This window comes from Castanea sativa, chromosome 12 (genome assembly GCF_040712315.1).
Source record: "Castanea sativa cultivar Marrone di Chiusa Pesio chromosome 12, ASM4071231v1".
NCBI classification, from domain to species: domain Eukaryota; kingdom Viridiplantae; phylum Streptophyta; class Magnoliopsida; order Fagales; family Fagaceae; genus Castanea; species Castanea sativa.
This window is the reverse complement of record NC_134024.1, coordinates 11,118,502-11,133,598: the sequence shown is the minus strand read 5'-3', so window position 1 is coordinate 11,133,598 and position 15,097 is coordinate 11,118,502. Positions and strand designations below refer to the sequence as shown.

The following is a 15,097-nucleotide window of genomic DNA, read 5'->3' as shown; positions in this document are numbered from 1 at the left end:
AGTCTAAACATTGATAGGTATTTTACACACTATTTGAACTTTCAACTACAAAGCCTTCTAAAGCTATAGTTGTACTCCTATGTAAGCCTTTGTAATTGGATCAAAGTTGTAGCTCATATTCTTTATTTCTAACATATCCAATAGGATTGTAATGGGGCAAGACAAGAAAAACTCACACAAACCTGGAGTAGAGTAGGTCAAGGCAGGATAGGATGTAGGCAACTTGTCATCCTAAGAAATTTCATTCTAAAATATGCCATATTGTCCTCTAGTATGTATAATGGAACAATGCCAGTTTCTCAAGTCTTGATGAAATTTAAAGGAACTCGGGGACTTGAAAACAGGACAATAAATTTTGATTTTTTTTTTTTTTTTAATGAAGATTGTTGTTATATTTTCTGGTACTGAACATCTGAAAGAGAGACTTTTGAAGATTGATACTCCATTTGGCAGCGACCTAATTTCAAGCAAAAGAATCTTTTCAAGTTCAGAATGCAAATGCAGCTTTTAAGTGAGGAATTCAACAACCATGCTTATTGGATGGATTTTGTCAAACATTTGGTTTCTCTGCACAATAATATCATATCATATTGCTATGATTCACGAGGCGCTGAGCTTATCATTTCAAATTGATGAAGTTTGAAATTTAAATAATTATAGTTGCGGGTTTTAATTTGCATTATTTTAAATTGTATTCTTATTTTCAAAATGAATTTAGATGGGAGTTGCTTCCTATTTTTATAAGACTAGCTAGTTTGTAACCCCATGCACATGCTTGGATACACTTAAAAATATACAATAAAATGCATAATATAATTCTTTTATATATAATTTAAATACTATTGATAGTCATTTTTATATTTTCTTAACTCTTTAAAAAAATTTGTAAGGATATTATTAGGTATAAAATGTAAATTGTCCATTTTTTTTTTTAATTATTGTGAAGCACTTTTTATTTTTATGATTCATATATTATTAACACTTTGGTTTTTGTACTTAAAAGTTCACTTTGATGAATATTTATGATGTGGTCCCACATTTGATTCTAAAATTAAGAAATAAAACTCTTTTAGAATAAATAATTTAGGACACATGGCGCAAAATTAAAACTCTAATTTAGAATTCTAATTTAAGTTTCTCTAAGTTTCATCTATTATTATTATTATTATTATTATTATTATTAGATTGTGACGAGGTTATCTCATTTTTGATGATTTAGGCCTTGTTTGGATTTTGCAAAACTCAGTTAACAAAATTGAGTTTTGTTAACTCATAACTCAAAAATTGTGAGCCCCACATGTATAAACATTGTTTGGCTGAGAATTGGGTCAGTTCACTCAGTTAACAAAACTGAGTTTTTTGAGAGTTGAGTTACGAAATTCAGAAACAGCCCAAGCTTGTTTTCAAGTTATGGGTTTGTTCACTCAGTGGCATATTCCGTAATATACTCCCTCCATCCCAATTTGTTTGTCCTATTTGAAAAGTCAAACATTTTAAGAGAACATCATTTATTGTCTTGTCTACCTTATAAAAATGTATAAGTTTACAAAATTACTCTTCAATAAATTTATCAGTTTGTTTTTTTAAAAGAGTTATTCTTAATGAGGCAACTAAAAATGTGCTCCAATTAGATTATTTTTTAAATATTTGTTAATTTTCTTTTCAAATAATTTTAAAAATAAAATAGAAATATAATAGTAACATTCAGATGCGAAGCCACATTGCGAATCCCCCCCCCCCCATTTTAAATTTTCTCAACAGCACATATAGCAAAAAGATATAGGCCCCCTAAAACCCCCCCACCCCCCCCCCCCCCCCTCCCATTTGTTCAGAAGATTTAAAGTTTGTCTAACAGGTAAAACTCCTCAAATAGAATAGAAGAGATAAACGATACAGTACAAAATGTATCTAGTGGACAATGACCTTCTCCTTGTAATTAATCTAGTGGACAATGACCTGCTCTCTACAAATAGAATAGATAGATCTTAGCCCATTTCAAAACAAAGCTTTTACATTTTCCTCTTCATTCTCGTTCTCAAGCTACGTGCCTTTTGCTTTATTCTCCTCAATATTGCTGCCAGGCTCATTGTTTAGTTAATATTAACAAAACAAAGCTCATCTCAACACAGTCACACAAACTTGAAAACCCTCATAGCTAGTAAAAACAAATCTATTCCTTTTTTTCTTTCCATCTCATTGCTGCTATAGTAGAGTAGTGAACTTGGAAGTGTGTGAGGATGTGGGTTTGTGTTGGGGATAATTCATTAAAATATTTTAAAAATAAATAATATGAATGATAAAGTGGATGTTGCTTAAAATAATAGTGGAATTTGTTTTTCTTTAATGTGAGTAACATCTATATAATTGAGAAAAAAATTAAGGTTCTTTTTAGGTTAATTCTTGAGTCATATTAAAGATATAAGTAATTTAAAATTTAGGACACTTGTAGCAACAAATGTTTTTTTTTTTTAAATGCAAAATGTTCTTCTTTAATGATTTGATGATGGTGGCTAAATTTAAGATACCTGTAGCAACATTTAGAATTCATAATTTGATGATAATAGATTAATTTTATTCTATGAAAGATTATCGTCATGCAATTTTTTTTTATTTTTTTTTGATATTATGTATGTCTATAGTGAACTAGACAATTTATGGATAAATTAGAGTTGATAACTTTGTATTCAATATATTTATGAATTATCATTATTGTATAAATACTATAACTCGGCCCTCCCAAGTTAAAAATTCTAGCTACGCCTCTTGGAACATTAGTAAATTAATAACTTTTATTTTTAGAAACAGGACAATATTTTGAGACATTCCAAAATGAAAGAGAAGACAAACAAACTGAAATGGAGAGAGTACATTTTTTCATGACATGGAACCTCACCAAGGCAGGGCCCTTTGGACTCACCAGTCACTGCTAAGAAGTAAACCACGGATATACAACCCTACCTACCAAATGAGAATTAAATAAAAAATTAACCCCCAAATTTTCTTTCTCCCTCTTTGGAGGCTAGTCAACTCGAATCCACTAAACTACCACTCTATTTTATCAGTTCATAACAATAACAAGCTGACACCAGTGAGAAACATCAAAGTGCTGCAAGACCAGCTCCGCCACAGCTGAAAATAAATTACTAAAATTACTTACCTCCATCACCCTCAAATATGAGAAAACCCAATACCATTTCTTAGCAAAGTTCAGGTCGTTTATGGAAGATAATTGACTAAAGTTTTTCTCTCTTAATTTGTTGTGGTCTAATGGTATTATCTTGAATTATGCATTCAAGCGTACTTTACTGCTGTTATAGAAGTGGCAGTAGAGAGTAGTACTCGTAAACCTTTTTGTCCTCCCTACTTGATATACCATTGAGGCTTTCAAATCATTAGAGTAAGTGAATTCTTTTGTTAGAATATTTGACTTTTTTTCTTTTGATATTACATACGCACTTGGTGAGTGTTAAGCATAAGACCTTAGCCTCTATCTTACCCTTATAAGGGAAGATGTGCCGTTTGAACTAGAACTCATTATCATTCTAAGAATATTTGGCATGGAAGAGGGAAAAGAAGGTAGGGTGTATTGCGAAATTCTTCCTTAGTTAAACAGTACACGAATGGCTCCATATCAATTCATTTCACATATGAATAATATTTTGAGTATAAATATCTGGAAATGACTTGCATAGTGTGCAATGATCCATGAATCACCATGAAATATCTTTTCACCATCTGAACTGATATGGATAGGGAATTTTTTGTCAAACACTGATCCCATGTACAAAGAATGTATTCCCTCTATAGGTAAGCACCCTGCCCTCAGCACCAACACAACACAAATGGCCTTGCAGCTGCAAAACTCCTCTCATCCCTGCAGTTTCCCACACAAACTTGAAAAGCCGAAGAGCCCTGTCCAATTGCCTCACCCCACTCCAGACCATCTTATCCTCCTCTGTAGTCAAAATCTTTCCCATGTACAAGCAAAACCTATCCTCACCACCAATGCTATAAATTCGACCACATAAATCCACTTCAATATCTCTAGCATGTCCATGGAGGTAATATAATAAAAGAGTAAACAAGCACTTGGACGAGTGGCCCAATGTCTTGGAGAGCTTCTTCTGCACTAGGCTTTCTTGATGCCGAACTTCTTTGTATCCAATACTTTTATCAATCAATATGTCCTTGATTTGAGACAGTCCTTCTTTCATGACCTCAACCTTCCCCACAAGAAAACACAATTCCTTTTCACTTTTCAAACACTCAATGAGATCATTGAACATCTCAAGAACATCTTCCCATTTATGTGAAGCAGGGGAGCCAACAACTTTTGCAGGCGCAAGCCGCATCCACGAAGCAGAATCATGGTCAAAGGAAATAGCTGTGTCAGCCAGGAACTTTAGACAGCTAGAAACAATCTGCTGACCCATCTTGGTCCCTTTGCTAGAGCATTGACAACTTAACAAATCCAACTCAGATTTCAATCCATTTAGTATCTCCTCAAGTGTACCTGTCCATATCCGCAATTGTGTGACCTGTGGGCATATTGTGTGCCGAACCACCTTCCTTTGTTGTGCAGAAATGTTCAGGAAGTTGCACACTTTAGTGAGTGAATTCACAATCATGGGCTCTCTTTCACTAGGTTCACTGAAACAAACAAACGGGGTGCAGTTGTTACTTGCCGCCAATGATAAGGCCATCACATTTTTCTGAATCTTTTGCTGAATTGATGGAGACCCAATAAAGTCCCTGGCCAGGGACTTGAAAGTTTGCATTTTGTGCTCAATTTCACCATCAAAGACTATTGAATTGTCCCCGACATGAACTAACCTCCCATCAAGCCAATCCACATTTCTCAACAAGTGGCTCAATTCTGTTATCTTTGGAAACTCCTTCTCATACCATTCACAATGTAAAGGCTCTTGATGGGATACTTCTGAACAGTGATATAGCATAACATTCATAAAAGCAGCTCCATTTTGCTTAGTTTTTAAACACTTTGCACCATGGACAAGCTTCGGTATATATGTGTGCACCATTATAAACCAGTCCCGACTCCTTTATATATATAGTTAAACAACCTTTTGGATCAAAACCCAAATCTCACCTTAACACATTAGCTGTAAAATTTCGTTTGGACCATTCATCAAACATGTGGTGTACATAATATCTTACAAAAATAATTGGATCATAGTGAGAGTCAATTGAAGAAAACAAAAAATAAAAAAAACACGTAATGACAAGGAAGGAAATCAAGATAAAGAAACTTGCTTACTATAACAGTGTTCGATGCTGGCAGTGCTAGGCTATACTGATCAGGGACAAGTCTGCAATTTTAGAAGCTACGTGGAGAACTTAAAAATTCGACCATTTTTTTTTTCTTTTGACATAACTTGGGCTTGATTTATGGGTCCATAGTCCACTAGTGCAATATATTCACTATAATGAATGGGCCAGAGCTCACTCTTTAATACACTCTGGAAGATTTTTAAAAGCCCATGTATAATATTAATATCTCTCTCCTTTTTTTTTATTGGGTTTTATGTTTTAACTTCTTTCTTATTTTTAAGTTTTAACCCCTTTTCCCTCTTTAAAAAAATATTAGCCCTTTTTAAAAAAGAAAATAATTAAATGAAATATAAAATGTGACATATTAGATCCTTGTTTACGTCCTCTGAATATCTGATGACAGGTTAATAGAAAACGATTTCATTGAATTTTAGAGCTTTAACGTTGTAAAATTTATGGAAAAATAAAGGAAATGATTTATTGTGTCATTTTCTTTTTTCTTTGTTCTTTTTTTTAGGGGGGGGTCTATAATGCATGTTTTGATTGGAATGTCGATGTTTTGATTAGCTATTTCTTGTCTGAATGTGATGTTGAATGTGAATGGAACAATATTATATATGTTATACAAGAGTATGATATGGACCTTGTCACTATTAAATATGTTATTCTCTCTCTAAACGATTATGGCTGTAAACATTATGAGATAAAAGAGAGAAAAAGATGCTATTAAATTTTTTTTTTTTAGAAGCTATTAATTAAGTTGCGGAGGAAAGCAATATAAGTCTTTATTCATGCCACGGAGAATAGTGTTTTGTAACAATTAGATCTCTTAAAAACCTACAATTTAAATATAAAAAAAATGTATATTTTAAGTTATGTTAGATATATAACTTGACCCTATCTTATATATAGATTCATTCCCACCATAAAACGTATCCCCTAATACTCAATCCTTTTAATGCTAATTTTAGCTATAATGGTCTATCGTTTTGTTAAGTGATACTCTCCTTAAAAATGAATAAAAATCCTCTTTCATGTTAGCCTACCACCCTCCAGTGGCGGTGCCACGTTCAGGCCAAGGTGTTCCCAGGAACACCCTGACCTGAAAAGAAAAATATATATATATATATATATATATAATAATTTAAATTTTTTTATTTGTTTACCCTTAAAAAAAATATTAGGAACACCCTCAAGCAAAATCAGGAACACTCTCAAATTAAAAAAAATTTACCCTTACAGCCATTGTTGAAGCTTCTCAACCATGGTGAGATGCTGGCAGACCATGAGCTTGCATCTCCATTTCTTCTTCTTCTTCTTTTTCTTCTCTCTCTCTCTCTCTCTCTCTCTCTCTCTCTCTCTCTCTCTTTTTCTTTTTTTTTGCGTTTTTGCCATTTCTGCATTTTTGCTCTTTCTAAAGTCTCTGCTATTCTTTGCCCGTTTGCTGAGGATGAAGACGAACTTTTTATTTTTTCTATCATGGTCTTCCACAAGTCAGTAAATGCTTGGCTGTTAATGTGTAAAGTGTCAAAACTTTCTTCTTTTACTTGTACCAGATGATTAGCTGTCAACCATTTAATTGGGCTTGTATTAGTATTTATTATTTAATTATTTTTTTTAGGGGGACTTAATTAATTTTGTAATGGGCATGTCTGCCACTCTTCCGGATTTTACAAGATATATATATATATATATATATATATATATATGAAATTTAATACATAGTAAATGGACTTGGGCTGTTGGGCATAAGTTAAGATTAATTTAAATATAGACTAGCACAAAAATGTTATATAAGTATGTGGGTGTATATATATATATTTCATCTTTTCTCTAAATTAAAACAATCTCCATGATGTTATCAACTCCTTGGTTAAGAAACTTGATATTTAATTTATGTTTGCTTATAATTTAGTATTTCTTATTTTTTTTATAGTTATGATATAAAAAATACACTTGAAAGATAAATCTCAATATTTATTTTGACTATTTTAGTCAATTTTTCTACTTTTACTAATTAATGTATTTATTTATCTTTAAAAAAATTATTAAATTAATTATGACGTCATTACGGTTCATTAGCTTATTTGCTTATGAAGTTAGTTTTGATTATTCCTGTCGCTACTGCAACGGTAGAAAGAAGTTTTTCGGCAATAAAATATATAAAGAATTAACTGCGCAATCGAAAGGGAGATTAGTTGATGAATGATTTCTTGGTTGTGTATATTGAAAGAGATATAGTTTCTAGCATTGATAATAGACTATCATGCAACGATTTCAAAATATGAAAACTCGTAGAAGACAATTGTAAATTTTATGTATTTGCGTTTTTTTTTTTATTGTTGTTGTTGTCAATATATGAATTTATCTTTTTATTAGATTGTGTAATTTATGCTTCTTAAGGAACACCCTGAAAAAAATTCCTGAAGCCGCCACTGCCACCCTCATCAAGATAACAAATTTTCATTTATTTTAGTCTTTTGTTAATGAATGCTTTAAAGACAGAAGTTAAGGTGCATTTAATACTTTATTAAATAATATTTTATACATTTTTAAGAAATAAAGTCAAATAGTATACGTATAGTCATATACCCAAAAAATCACACATAACGACAATGAATTTGTACATATAAGCTAATAAATCATTAATACCTATCTTTTCGTTAGCATTTCCCTTAAGAGTCATGCTAACAAATTCCCTTAGGGCATTGGTTAAGAATCATAGGAAAATTTTGACATCACTTTTATGGGAAATAAAAAAAGCTATCAAAACATTAATTGCTTTTTTTCTTTACCAATAAAAACTTTCTTTAAATAAATTATTAACCAATACCCTAAGAGCATTCGTTAGCATTTCCCATCTTTTAAAATATATATGTACATTATAGCTCAAAATTTTGTATTTATTAATTCGTAACATATGCTCATTAAAAAGACCATTATTTCTATGTATTAATTAATTGCTATGTATTAATGAGAAAAATGCATTTGACTTTTTATGTAATTATCTATAAAAAGTGCATTATTTATTTACAAAATAGTACTTATATGGTTATTTAGAATATTTTTTTATCAAAAAGAAATTTGATTTGTAATATTTCAATTTTCCTAATGTACGTAGCTCGCTTCTTTTTAGGTGTGAAGTAGTGTCAAACCAAAATACCCAACAAGCGTTAGCTCTCCCTCAAAAAGAGGTGATAACTTAATTATCGTCAAAACTTGGATTTGACTTCTGCTTATTATCCATTAATAATCATATAAGCTGCTAAAATTCAACATTCAGTTGCTCAGATTCTTAAGTATTCAATTGATCATCCCCGCCATAAATTGTATCCCCCAACGCTCACCTCTCTAGACGTTAATTTTAGCCATAAAAGTCTATCTTTTTGTTAACTAATGTTCTAAAGTAGTAGTTAATGTGCATTTTTTTAATTTATTAAATAATATAATTATATATATTTCAAGAAATAAAGCTAAGCCATACATATATATCCAAAAAGTACACACAACGATAATAATTTATGCATATTAGCCAAAGAATTATTAACAAATTTTTTTTCTTTGGAAAATGTGTCATAATTGACATTTATTAATTCTCAACTTGTATGGACACTCATTAAAAAGACCCTTATTCCCATGAATTAATTAATTGCTATGGATTGATGAGGTAAATGCATTAATTTTTATATATTAATTATCTATAAATAGTGCATTGATATTTACAAAATAGTAATTATATGGTTATAATTTACAAAATTTATATAAGAATTTTTTTATTAAAAAAATAGGGAAATGTTATTAGGAACTATTTTTAGAAACATTATATTGGGAGAATGATAAAACAATAAATGTTATTGACAATTTTTTATATTTCTCATGGAGTAATTGTTAGGTACTCCCAGAGCACGGAGAATGGTGTTTCCTCCTCTCACATGTACAGTGGTATCTACTCATTAAATTCATGATGGGATCCATCATAAATATGAGAGAAGGCAACACTATTTCTTTGTACTCTAGGAGTACCTAAAAATTTTCTTTTCCCATGAAAGTGATGTCAAAAATTTCCTATTAAGATTTATTAACAATTTTTCTAAAGACATTTATTAACATGACTCAAAAAATTATATATAACAAATGATAATTACCTTCACAATTTGGATATGATTTCAATTTATCATCCTTTAACAATCATAAAAGCTTCTAAACTTCAACATTCAGTTGCTCAAAATCTTGAAAAAGAAACATGCTTTAAAACAGAAGCAATGATACAAGAAGATTGCATATGTCATGATGCATAAAACTATAACCCTAATACATTGGAAGTATTAATGCATGGGTATAGTGAGTGATCATACATGAGTACCCTTCTTCACCCACATTGTACGAGTATTTTGGGTGAGATCCCTAGATGGAGGGGTACGACCGACATAACTCTCAAACCTCGGGTTGAAACTAGTAAGACATGATGAAATGTTCTTCAACATCTCCTTAACATCTCCAATGAGGTGTCCCTCATTTTCTCCTTTAGCTTGAGTTCCCTTTGGCATTCTTCCTGAGTTGTCTTGGTCACGCAAAGAATCATCCCTCTTGAGTGCCTGAAGCTTGAAGCAATTTAGCCTTGTGTACCCTCGCACGCCACAATGATGACAAAAATGTTTCACTTGAAGTCCCCTTTGACTTTTGGGTAATGACTTCCCTTTTTCTTTTGGTTTTGCACTAATGGTTCTCTTTGCAACAATAGGGGTCTCAATCTTGAGCTTCTCCTCTTTAGATTTCTCTACATTTTTAGCCTATACGAACCTCACTTCCTTTTTAGGTTCACTGCTTGAGCTTCCCTCACCGGTATAACCTAGATCGGCCTTGTCATTTGAAGGTTTTTGAGAAGAAAGCATGCCATCAAGTTTCTTGGTAGAGATGCGTTCCACTTTGACATTTGCTTGAATGATTTCAAGTTCAAGGAACTTGATTTTCGAGTAGGCATTCACTAATTCTTCCTTCAGCCCTTCAACTTCACACTTTGCCTCCCAAAGTTGCACAAGTGTGCACTTATGATTTCAAAGGGCTTGAAGTATCGCTCAAAGTGATGAGGGGATCGAAACAGGCCATTGTCCATGCGTTTCCTCTTGTCACCACGTTGAGCAGTGGTCATTCGTGGAGCCATCTACAAAAACAGAGTAGTAAATACTACAAAACAGAGCACAATAGCTGGTAACAAACTTGATCAGTAACAAGTTAGTACCAAAGCAAAATAAACTCTGAATTAAAACCCTAAAAATTGGAATTTAAAGAGCAATTCAAAAGAATATTGACATGTGAAGATTCTAAACATCACATCATGAAAGAATCATTGGCATTATTCACTCAACATGTCAAAGGGTGTGTGTGCATGCATCATATGCAAAAATGTATAAATTAGGGTAAAGTGCAAAAACACATAATCATTTTATGTTTCAAAATCAAAGAAACATGATTATCCCCACAATCTTTGTACTCAATGGAGTCTAAATATATAGACAAAAACATCTAAGAGACATTTTATCATTAACATGGTTGTAGACACTCGATTTTGCACCCATGATTTAATCAAAGAAGATGACTAAAGTGACCATCCATGTACCTAAAAAAATCATTCTTGCATTACATGCATCATTTTGTTCTTGCATCACACGCATCAATTTATTCTTGCATTGCATGCATCAATCTATTCATTGCATATCATAATAATGATCTTGAGATTCTAATGGTCGCAACAGTGTGTTCAGTTTCTAAATCGAACCATCAGATCGAAAGATTTCACATGATCAAGTTTGCACGATCCATATGCATGGTGTCTAGGAAGAGTCGACCACACATGATTAATTTAAATTAATTCTGATTGGTTAAATAATTAAAATAAATTAAATAATTTTGTGATTGGTTTATAATTAGTGTTTAAAGTAGGGTTGCATGCATGAGAATAAAAGGGATGATTGGATAATAATAAAATTATGGATAATCTGAACTTTATCAAGATTTATTTTAGGATATTTCTCTACAAGATAATTGTTTTTAAAAAGCCTGAATTATCCAGAAAAAAGAAACAAAAAATCATGGACGGAGGATGAAAACACGTCTAGGTGTAAGGACCGGTCAAAAAACCCTAGAAAATGAGTCCAAATGGCACCTGAACACGAAAGAGCGTTTGGTGTCCAAGAGCCAATTCGGCACCTTTGGAGTGCCAAACAGCACTCTAATAGGGCCAAATTCCCCTCTTTTGGGCTTAGGCCCAACAGCCTTCGGGTGACGATAAGTCACATCCTTTTCGACCATTTCGCAAAAGGATGCATCCCGATTTGCATTTTAAGCGTCATTGCTTATTTTTTAAGCACTCTAGTCTCTATAAATAGGGACTGGGACTTAAAATTCAGTACACTTTTTATTTACGCTCTGAGAAGGGATAAGTTTTTACACTCTTAGAATACCTATATTTCTGACTCCCCTCTCTGATATCCTTTTTCTAGAGGCTAGGGTTTTTAGGTTTCAAAGACAATTGCATAAATTTTTTTAAACCCTAAAATATTCTATTGAGAAAAAGAGTACGTCCATGCAAGAGGTAGCTTTTCTTTTCTCTACTTCTTTTTTCTACTATCTCTTTTTATTTTGATGCATGAATGAATACTTGTTTAGTATTGATTTTGCAATGATCATCTTATGTGTTATTCATGTTTTCTTTATTAGAATATGTGTATGGTGTTCTTATTGTTAAGATCTTTTCTTTATTTCAAAAATCTGCTTGTTCACATACTTTTCTTAATCAAAAACTGATCTACATCTTCATTAGATGTAGATCCGAATTTTTCTTACTCAAAACTAATTTGTATCTTCCTTAGATACAGATCTGAATTTTTCTTTAGTAAAAAACTAATCTATATTTTCTTTAAATGTAGATCTGATTTTTTTTGATAAAGCAGATTTTGAAATTAAAAAAAGTCATGACTAGTCTAGTTTGTTCTGTTTATGGCATGTTGCATAGGTTGATTTTATGAGTATAATCCTCTTCTAAAATTTTTTTTTCCACATAAAAAATAGATCTGATTTTTTCTAATCCTCTAAAAAAAACATTATTGCAAAAATAGATTTGATTTTTACAAACCCAAAAACCACTTTTTCTCGTTCCCAAAAACAGATCTGATTCTTATAAAAACCAAAAATCAACTTTTCATCACAACACAGATTTGAATTTTTATCAAAAGAAGAGGGTCTATTTATAAATAGACTTATGTAATTACGTTTTTCATGTGTACATAACATATCATTTATGTCATGCATAAAAACGGTACATTGGTCACAAGAGTCTAGAAGACTAGACTCTGTCTGGGCGGAATGGGTGCCTAACACCTTCCCATTCCGTAACCTAGCCTCGGAATTTAGTTCTTTGGATAGGTAGACCTAGGCTTTATCTTCTTCTTCTTCTTTTTTGTTAAATTGTAACTAGGATAAAAAACCATGTATCTTTGGTAGTTTGTAACTAAGACCCAAAGCCATGTAATTTTCTATTTACCAAACATGTATTCTTTTTATTCAATCAATGAAACGAAGCATTTCAATTATGTATTTTTTTTATTTAGTTTTTCTTATTTTTTGTACATAAAAAAATAAGTGGCAACTCCACACCACTTGCCCAAAAAAAAGGTGCCTTAAAAAGCACACCACAAAATCTCTCTTTTTTTAGAGCAACCCAACTTCGTGGTCTCTCACAGTGGCGGCTCCACTGGGGACACTTCAAATCTCTTTTTTGAGAGGCGCTTTGGAGGTCTCTCACAATGGTATGCACAATGCAACACAAATCATAGTACAATGCATGAAAATGAAGAACAAACATGAAAACATGTACAAAAGGCATCATACTAACAAAACCAATAAAACCCTAATATCATACTCATCAAAACATTAACAAAACCATATTCAACAACCATATTTCAGCATCTCAACATATACACAAAATCCAAGAAAACTAGGGTTAGAAACTTGAAATACAGTAAAAATAAGAGAAAACCCATACCTTTTCTTGAAGATTGATGAAGGATTGAAGAAGAAAATGGATGTTTTATAAGTGAAAATGGCAGTTTTGGGAGAGGGAGAGGAAGAAAAGACAAATGGTTATGCACATGATGCGAGGGAAACTGAAAAGTTTGTGAAAACTGTCTAAGATTTAACCCTATTTATGCAGAACACGCAATTTTCGCAACTCAAATGACTAACGAGCAAGTCGCGAAAACGAGTCATCAAAAACCCTTGAACAAAATTTTGAAAATTTTGTCTAAGTCTTTTTCGCAACTGAGAGATCCACCCACGAGTGAGTCGCGAAAGCTTCTGTGTAAGCTCGCGACTAGAGCTTCCACTCGCAACTAGAGCTTCCACTCGCAACATAGTCGCTAAAATGACCAAAACCCAGATATTTTGAAAAATTTTCTAAGTGTTTTTCACGACTGGGGGACTCACTCGCCAAGAAGTTGCGAGAGCTTCTGAGTAAGCTCGCAACTGGGGCCTCATGACTAGCATGACCCGCAAGTAAGTCGCCAACAATAGAGTTGTAAAATTTTGGATTTTCTGAAATTTTTCAAAACAAAAAACACTTTTCAAAAATAACTAAAATACTCAAAAATCTTTTTGTATTTGATCAATATATGATTGAGTATGTACAACACATGATTGAGTATGTAAAATACATTTAATCAAGTACAATCACACAAATGAATAAAGTATTCATTGAACATAGACATGTGTGATGTGTGATGTGTGTAGATACCAAATGTGAGATAGTCCTTAGTCTAATATGAAATTTCAATGATCAATTCAATCAAGACATACACAATTAGCACTAAGTGACCAATCTCAATTATAGAAGTGTGCATATATGACCTCCCACAAAGAGCTTGATTACATAATTTTGAAGCTTTTCGTTTGGCTTCTTATAATTCATTACATCTCATTTTGAGATCGATGCTTGAAATTTTTGATATTTTCATTTTATGAACAAGCCTTTGACTTTTTGGGCACCATACATTTTAATACAAGTCGTTTTCCCTTTTTCTTAGTCAAATACTAGTATGTGCAACGGCTTTAACAGCTCATTTTCTCTTTTCGAGATTTGACATTTGTTGACGTATAAAGCAAAAACATAAAAGAGTGGGAAGATATATAAGCACAAGTCTATGCATGTCTCAAGATCAACAAAACTATTGGCTAATCATTCATGACAAGTTTGAAGATCTATTTACAACAATCACATAGATGTTAAGATTTTTCCCACAATGATATAAGTGCATAAAGAACAAGCTAGGCTTCTAAATGCACAAAGCCATTTGTACAGAGGTACAAGGCTAAACATGCGTGTGACAAAACATAACAATGCCGATCAACCTTTTTGGATTTTATACTTTTTATGTGTTTTGGGATTTTTGACATAAAGCAAGTAAAGAATGATCAAAAACAAAAATAATGCATATAAAGAAATGCAAGATGCACAAAATGCATGAAGATATTACATTCAATGCATAAAGGGTCATACAAAGATCGAAAGAATTAGATCAAGGACTAAAAAAGTAAAAGCTCAATCATAGGAACATTTTCTCATCCAAAGGGAACAATTGTTAGGAATGAGTGTCTCATGAGAAAAGAGACAAGGGTTGGAAGAATGAGAACCAAAGATGCACATAGACAATAAGTTAAGATCATTAAACACTTTCTTTAATAACATGCTATTTTCACTCAATTCCAATTTACCATTTTTTAGCACAACTTCCAAGAAGCTCAAGTTTCTCTT

The 15,097-nt window shown here is 32.2% G+C and overlaps 1 protein-coding gene across 1 annotated transcript; it reads right to left on the bottom strand.

Moving 5' to 3' along the window:
• Positions 1–3,639: 3,639 nt before the first annotated feature.
• Positions 3,640–5,383, bottom strand: LOC142619220 (uncharacterized). The gene is made up of 2 exons (XM_075792291.1): positions 5,279–5,383; positions 3,640–5,123 (listed from the first exon to the last, which is right to left on the bottom strand). Exon 2 carries the CDS (start codon positions 5,040–5,042, stop codon positions 3,765–3,767), a length of 1,278 nt encoding a protein of 425 aa, XP_075648406.1. The 5' UTR covers positions 5,043–5,123; positions 5,279–5,383; the 3' UTR covers positions 3,640–3,764.
• Between the last annotated feature and the right edge of the window lie 9,714 nt (positions 5,384–15,097).

Excerpts from the sequence above, each read along its gene's own strand:
- LOC142619220 (XM_075792291.1), bottom strand. The coding sequence starts at position 5,042 with ATGGTGCACACATATATACCGAAGCTTGTCCATGGTGCAAAGTGTTTA.